The sequence below is a fragment of the Xiphophorus hellerii genome, chromosome 20 (assembly GCF_003331165.1).
Source record: "Xiphophorus hellerii strain 12219 chromosome 20, Xiphophorus_hellerii-4.1, whole genome shotgun sequence".
NCBI classification, from domain to species: domain Eukaryota; kingdom Metazoa; phylum Chordata; class Actinopteri; order Cyprinodontiformes; family Poeciliidae; genus Xiphophorus; species Xiphophorus hellerii.
Window position 1 is genome coordinate 6,229,803 of NC_045691.1, and position 7,677 is coordinate 6,237,479.

General features: G+C 38.4%; 1 protein-coding gene across 1 annotated transcript; it reads right to left on the reverse strand.

The window, feature by feature from the left end:
* Nucleotides 1-315: 315 nt before the first annotated feature.
* On the reverse strand, nt 316-4,988 carry LOC116710571 (cysteine and glycine-rich protein 1-like). Its single transcript, XM_032549708.1, is given in 7 exon segments — nt 316-1,084; nt 2,672-2,765; nt 2,874-2,903; nt 2,905-3,004; nt 3,226-3,394; nt 4,017-4,126; nt 4,824-4,988. Coding segments are annotated over 6 exon segments (579 nt in total). The 5' UTR covers nt 4,126; nt 4,824-4,988; the 3' UTR covers nt 316-1,007.
* Between the last annotated feature and the right edge of the window lie 2,689 nt (nt 4,989-7,677).

Below are 7,677 nucleotides of genomic sequence, written 5' to 3' on the forward strand. Positions count from 1 at the left end.
ACACCTTCTACGGCCCTTTAATGAGACGTTGTGTGTAATTTTATACTTATTTTAAGAACTTTATCAATTTAAAGATAGCAGCAAGGGTGGAAGACTTCTTGATCAATTGTTTTACATTCAGTAACACAAAAACCAACCTGATGGTAAAATGTTCCTCTTGAAAGGGTTTCTGGTGTAGGCTTGCACCTGAATGTGGCTCTCGCATGTGGATGTTGGTGCCAGAACCAACAGCTGCCCCCACCCAGACACCCACCTCCTCCACCACAGCTGCCTGGCACTTCGGCCAGTGTGCCAACTCTTCAGCACAACCAGAGATGGAGCAGAACACTAAGACTTTATTGTTCACTACAACAACTTGCTTTCAGTCACAACGTGGGTCAAAATTCAGAAGAGCCACAAGCACACCCAACAACTCAAATACAGATTTATGTGACTCGTATTCTTACGAGTCACAGGAAATTGGTGTCAGAGAAGAATTATATGCTTGTTTTGCAAAACATAACTTTTTGTCAAAACATATGCAGATAATACTTTTAAATACTTACCCGTTAGTACACTAACTGAAAGGCAAAGCAATATGTGCAAGACTTTATTTTGATCACCTGAAGCATAACCTACTATCTTCAATCAGCGTTGGACATACATTGATTTCTATTTATTCATACTCCCTTTAATATTTTCAATATTAATTAAAAACACCACATGTTCACATTGCAGCTATAATCTTTAATTTTCATACCACATCATTAAACACTGAAGTGAAACACATTATACTAATAAAAAAACAGACAAATTTCAGCTTTTTTAAGTGTTTAGCTCATGTGCACCTCCCTCCAAAGCACCCCAGTCTGCCTGGTAAGCGGGTAAAAAAAAGCCATTTCTTTTGTGAATCATTGCCGACTGCCTACAGCGAAAAGTGAAAGGTTAGAAATCGATGCAAAGACCCAGGAAGCTGCAATATCAGAGGACACCAGCTGTCAGTCCCTCGTTGGCTGCGGCCTCCGGCTTCACTGTGAATGAGCCAGAGCTCCTGCACCCTGCCCGAAACCGAAGCCTTTTGGGCCAAAGTTCTTTGCGTAGCACCCTGGGGATGAAATAACATGCAATCAAAAAATTAGGAGGATAATGATTAACATGAGCAAGATATCAAGAACTTAGAAGCCAGGCAAAGGAAACAGGTTTTTATTCTTTGTTCAATTAGTTCATGAATTATATAGATGCAGAGTAAACTGCAAGGTGACCCAGGTACGTCTTGCTGCAACAGTGTTACCCTGTTCCACCAGACCAAGAACTACACCTTGGTCTTGTCCTAAACTAGTTTCATGCGTGGTGTCATCTTGTAGTGGTCATTCAGTGCATAGGCCACGTTTTGTGGAAAGGATCGGCTTGTGGGAGGAGGATTTCACCTGTGAGAATGCCAGTGATGTAGAAAACATCATGTTGAGGTTCCTTCAGGTGTAGAAGATCTAAAACATCTGATAGTTTTAAGCTGTGTGGAAACAGCAAGGTATGTAGAATAAACAGCAAAGCTTACGGGCATCTAGCCTAGTGCTGTCTATGTTATGCTAGCAGCAACAATTGCTGCCATGCTTACGTTCACTCTTCTTATGATCAGAAGATGAATGAAGGGATACAATTTTCTTTATACATCAGTAGAAGAGACTTGAAAGAACATATGCTCAAAATATTTTATTTATATTTGTTTATTTGAATATTTTACTGACTTCCTATTGTACAGGTTTGTGACAGACATTTACCTCCAGCGTTACAGGCGGGTGGTAAAGAGGTCTGGTCGTGTGACCTTTCACACTAGATACATGAAATTGATATTGCTTAGAGTAGACACATTATTATTTTATTTTAAAACTTCAATTAGCTGCCAAAAGTCTAAACAATTCTAGAGCTTCCAGAAGTTAGAAAAAATGTCTGGCAACAATTGTTGCCGGTGGCATTAAACGGGTTAATAAGGAAAACAAATCCTAGAAAGGTCAGGTATTTACAAACCAAATTGCCACTTTAAGGCTTTTGCAGTCCTAAAATCATAACTGAAGAGATTTCTGGACATTGAACACATAAATATCATTTTCTATTTTCACCTGATTTTGGCTCATTGATGAAATGACCAAATGAGGTCAAAGGTCGCTTGGCACATTGAGACAGTGACATCTGCAGGATGTGGCATTGAATCTTTATGTATCTAAAATATTTCTGAACACTCTTGTAACCATTCTTTGTTATAATAGGTTATTCATGTCATGATTTTTCTTATTTTTTCTATGTATAAATAGGTCAGATTTGTGTTATTTAGACTATGCAGTTTCCCACCGGCAACAATTGTTGCAGAGTATAAAACCTACATTTTCACTAACATAACCAACATAAAATGTAATAATTCATAAATATCATGCTGTTACGGAGGTCCAAGGAATTGAAATGCATACATTTATTTTGCAGGGAAAAAATTTGGAATTAAATGGGTTAATGGGTTAATTAATTTGTCAAAGGTCTGAAAACACATCTATTGTTGATACCTTCCTGGAATAAAAGAGTTTTTCGTAAAAATAGTGTGGAAATTCTTTTTACTTGACTTAGAAGGACATGATAGATGATGCAATTTTCCACCTGACGGCTAATTAAATCACCATTTTACTTCCAGCTGAGGTGAACAGACCTTTGCAGTAGATCTCTCCGTCCCTGTCAGCAAGGGTCGTGGACTCCAGGCCTTTACCACACTTAGCACAGCGAAAACAGCCCTTATGCCACGACTGTTGAAGAAAAAAAAATATTTCAAATTAAATGGAACAGTCAGCTAGCTTTCATATTTGCTTAGATTAAAAATTTAACATTGAGGTAATAGTTAAGATTTTTCTTACATTGCCTCCACCAACAACCTTCTCTGCTGCAGTACACTGTTTTCCCACATCGTGGACACACTTCTGACCCTGATGATTTCTGGGCGAATTTGGAGGCGTTGGGATTATTTGTAGGTCGGTGAGGAGCTTGTCTATGAGGAGAAACTCATTTGTTTATCTTGCAGACATATAAAAATCCCTTCAAGGAGGATGACTTTAACTGTTATTTTAATAGATTTCATAACTGACTTTACAGTAATTATTGTAAACCTCTTTCCTTCTGAATTTTAACATTAGAGTCATCTGTTCTGGTTATGGAACTTTATGGTACACTCAGAGGTTAAATGGTGAGAGGAAATAGTATTTTGCTCACACTTCAGGTTTGATTCCAAGTCCTTCTCCTGTGTCCATACTCAGGGTTCCTGCTCCTCCTCCGAATCCGTAGCCTTTTGGTCCATATTTCTTGCCATAGCACGACTTGCAGTAGATCTCATCTCCATGCACAGCCACAGTCGTGCTGTCCAAGTTCTTTTTACAGACCACTTACATCAATAGGGGGGGAAAAATGTCTTTTTTAATTATTTTTTTTAATTGTCCAATTGTTGGCAGGCATTTATTATAAAGTATCTTCTGAAAGGTTATTCAAAAGCAATCAATGTAGTCGAAGCCTTCTGAACCAATTTTTTGTGACAGAAAAAAATAATTTAAAAAACTGTATAATATCACTGCTGTCAGCCTATTCAGATAATATCTGTGATGTGCAACCTTTTCTCCGTATAAGGAAGACCAAACCTTTGTCATGTTTACTCTAGCAGGGGTGCCCAAAGTCGGCCCTCGAGGGCCGGCATCCTGTGTGTTTTAGTTCTCTCCCTGGTTTAACGCACCTGGATCAAATGATGGCTCATTAGAGGCCTTAGGAAAATACTGATATGCCGAGAAGGTTGTTAGTACCACCAGGGAAATAACTAAAACATGCAGGATGCCAGCTCTCGAGGACCGACTTTGGGCACCCCTGCGTCTAGATCCAAATAAGGCCAGAGATGCCCGAGTGGAAACCTGAGGATGCTCGTGCCAAATACTTTGCATTCCTGCATGTTATTTGGTATGTGTGAAAGGAGTCAAAAGAAGTCATACACAGATTACTTGTGAATTATAAGTACTTACTGCACAGAAAACAGGATTTATGCCAGCTCTTCCCTTCACACTGCACTTCCTCAGCAAAGTAGACAGTTTTCTGGCAGCAGCCACACTTGTTTCCTCCTCCAAAAGGCATTCTGCAAACATAGAACACTGGCTTGTGTACATTCCTCACTCATTGTATATCTGATGTTCAGATTTGTCAGATTCAGCAGACAGAGAACATCTGCAACATTCTGGGTTTGATACAGTGATGACTATAAAAGGAAAAGTGTCGGTTTGCTTTGATATATTGCATTCTTTTCCATCCCTTTTGCTTGCGCCTGCCGGCAGCAGTGGATATCTCAAGAGCTATTCAGGAGAATATTGTAAAATGCAAAAAAGCTGTCAGCATGACACAGATAAGACAGAAACAACCTGAATAGGCTGTCAGACTACTTATATTCTAGGTTAGGGTTTCTTTTCAGTTATTTTGTTGAGGATTACATAAAATATTGGAAAATATTCAGTGTGAATTGCCAAATAGACAATTCCCCCCTATAACTCTCTAAATAAACAAGAAACTTTTAATTTTAGTTAATTTCTAATTGCCTCATAATTACAATGTAATTTCAAAACAAACTGAAATACGGCAATGGTGTTATATGGATATGAAGAGCAAATCTTTTAACATCCATTCTAACTTCAGCAACAAAAACTCCCTTAATTGCTTTAAGCTCAAATGTAAATAGCATACATGACAGATTAAACACTTTTAGGAGGCTGTAGCAACATATGTAGAATACAAAGAAGATAAATATAAAAGCCACAATAGTTGCTCATGTACCAACTTACCTGTCCTGAAGTAAAAGGCTGCAACTGTCTGAGCTTTTTGCAAGAACTAATAGACAGAGTTGAGTAGAAAAATTTGGTTAGAAGAGGAGAAGATGTGGGCAGGCTGTGAGGACACCAGCCTAAAATAAGGGAGGAGTCAGGACAGAGAGGCACAGAGGGAGAGGTGGAGGGAGGAAAAAAAGAGGAGGAAGATAGTGGGTGAGGTCTGAGGAGAATGAGTAGAAGAAGTTTTACTCCTTGTATGAGTCTGTTTGAATTAATAAGTAATTGGAATTCCAGGCTGAAAATCCCCCAAAATGCTATAGCAGCAGATAGAACATGTATTTGGCATCATGGGTATAAAAAGCAGAAATTAATTACCATAAGCTGTTGTAATACAATCACAATCCAATGGATAAATGAGTAAAGGACACAGGGGAGTTTTACTTTAAACCAAAACAATTTACTAAGCAACTATAGCCTCGACTGCTCCTAAGAGACATGTTGGGTCAATATTCTTCAAAGAAAATTAGCAAAGCCACAAGCTATTTTAAAAGTCGGAGGTTCTTCAGTCCTGTTTTTCCATTGTTGGCGTCATGTTTAGTGGAGAGAGTCGATGGAGATGAGTTTGGAAGTTTTAATAAGAAAAGTAAAATTAACTTACAATGTGTCAGAAAAAGCCACAGGGCCTGAGGCTATGAGAATATACAGAGAAAGATGAGGGAGACAACAACAAAATCCAGCAGTGAGTGACAGAAAATGAGGAGCTTAATACAAGGAAACTTGATTACTGGAGAAAAAACAGGTGGCTGATTGGAAACAGGGTGCAGCTGTGAGGAGAGACGGCATGTTACGCCAGAATATATAATATTCCAACTACATAATATCCATGACTGCTCTTTCACACATATGTAATGTGATGTTTCATACATTAGTCATCTGTCTGCAGGAAAATTTGTCCAGTAGTTTATCCAGTGAGTTTAGCACAATTTAGCCAGGCTTACTGTGTGTTCTAAGGTGAACAGCAGATGAACACCACAGGAGAAAATGAGTTTTCCTTCATTTCTTTTGACTCTGTCTGCCCCAAACTTCCTGTACAAGTCAGAGTGCTGTCATCTGCAAAAACACTACAATGAAACTGCAGTTGTCTTGTGTTTCTGAGAGAGACAAAGAACTGAATACACAGAACTGGTGGACCGCTTTGTGTCATGGTGTGGAAGCAGTTATCTCATCGTAAATGTGAACACAACAAAGGCGATGCTTGTGGATTTGTAAGAAGAAAAAAATGTTGGCTTTTTGTTGTTTTTTTTTTTGTTCATGTTTTATTTGTGGTTGGTAGTTTCCACTTATTCTGCAGTCATTAGTTGGAGTAGATGCATCAGTATGGAAACTCTTCTGGAGTCTTGATAGTTCAAATAGTGCTTTTTAAAAGGAAGAACATAAAGGACAACCTGAGTATAGCCTTCATGAGAGTTTTTGATAGATGAGCTTTGTTGGATCCTTTTGATCTTGGACTGTGATAGAATATCCTTTCTGTCTGCAATAACAGTGTCTTTTAAAAAACAAAAACTTGGATATTCAGAGCTCCTCCGACATGTTTTTTCTCAGCAACTATTTATTCATTATTATTATGATTATTCATAATTTAATTACATAAAGGAAAACATCAATGCTAGAACTAATGATTCTCTGCAAGTAAGACGAGTCAAAGGAGACTTATACCTTCTTTTAATAAATGATAATAAAATGTTAGCTTAATATAAAGAAAGATTATGGGAACATGGTAAGCTACATAAAGGTAATGAATCAGTTTTTACATGACACATTTATTCTTTTGTCCATAAAAACTGACTTCAAACAATAGCTAAAATATTTAGGATTATAACCCTCAAAAGCAATGTCTGAAGTCCATTCCTGAAATAATAATATGCTAGGTATAATATGCTTCTAACAATAAATTAAGGAATGTTGATATGAATGTGTTTTTCTTTTCTAGTGTAAGAAGTATAAAACCAATTCTGCCAAGTGAGCTGCATGAGCTGCAAATGCAGCAAATGAGGAAGAAAATGAACTACTTCAGTATGAAAAGCATTTCAGGCATTTTGCTGGTGATCTTCTGCACTGTGACATTCAACAACAGTACACAGAGGCTTTCACCATCATTCTCTTCTTATTGAAAGCATTGCACATGTGACCTTTCATCATTTCATCGCTCCCCTTTTGTTTTTTCCAAACAAAAAAGAAAGAATAGAATCTGTCTCTTGGATTATTATTTTTCTCGTTTTACTTTGTCACTCAGTAAAATCAAAGTGTATGATGAGTTATCCTCCAACAAAAATGATGATGAGGAGGGATAGTTGGCAGAGAAGGATGCTGTTTGGTGTGTCTTCCTCCTTCTCTGAGCCCTCCAGGCTCTTCACCATCATAGGAAGAGACAATGATGAACTCAAGACGCCTATTTATAGCCTGCGATGGCCAACACTAGCCCCCTGTCTCTGCTCTGTGGACATCCGCCTTGCTTGGTTGTAGAGTATGCGTGCATGTGATTGCCCTCATGACAAAGAACGACACAAGTGGGAGAGAGAGGTCGACTCAGAGACACTGAGCTGAATAATCCCCTAGAAAAGGATAAGACTGGAGGCAAAACAAGAAAAGAGGCAGGAACGAATGTGGGCTTTGGTCCATCAATCAGTGAAGAATGCCGGATGATCAGTTCGAGTTTTATGGAGTAACTTAGCTCCTTTTTTTTTTGCAACAATTGTCCTAAATTTACACCAGAAGTTCTCTACGAATGAGTCTGCTTTTGGAAGCACTTTTTACTAAAACGTTGCCAAGTCACCAGGTGAGGATGAGGAGCTGGAAGAGGTGAGATGAC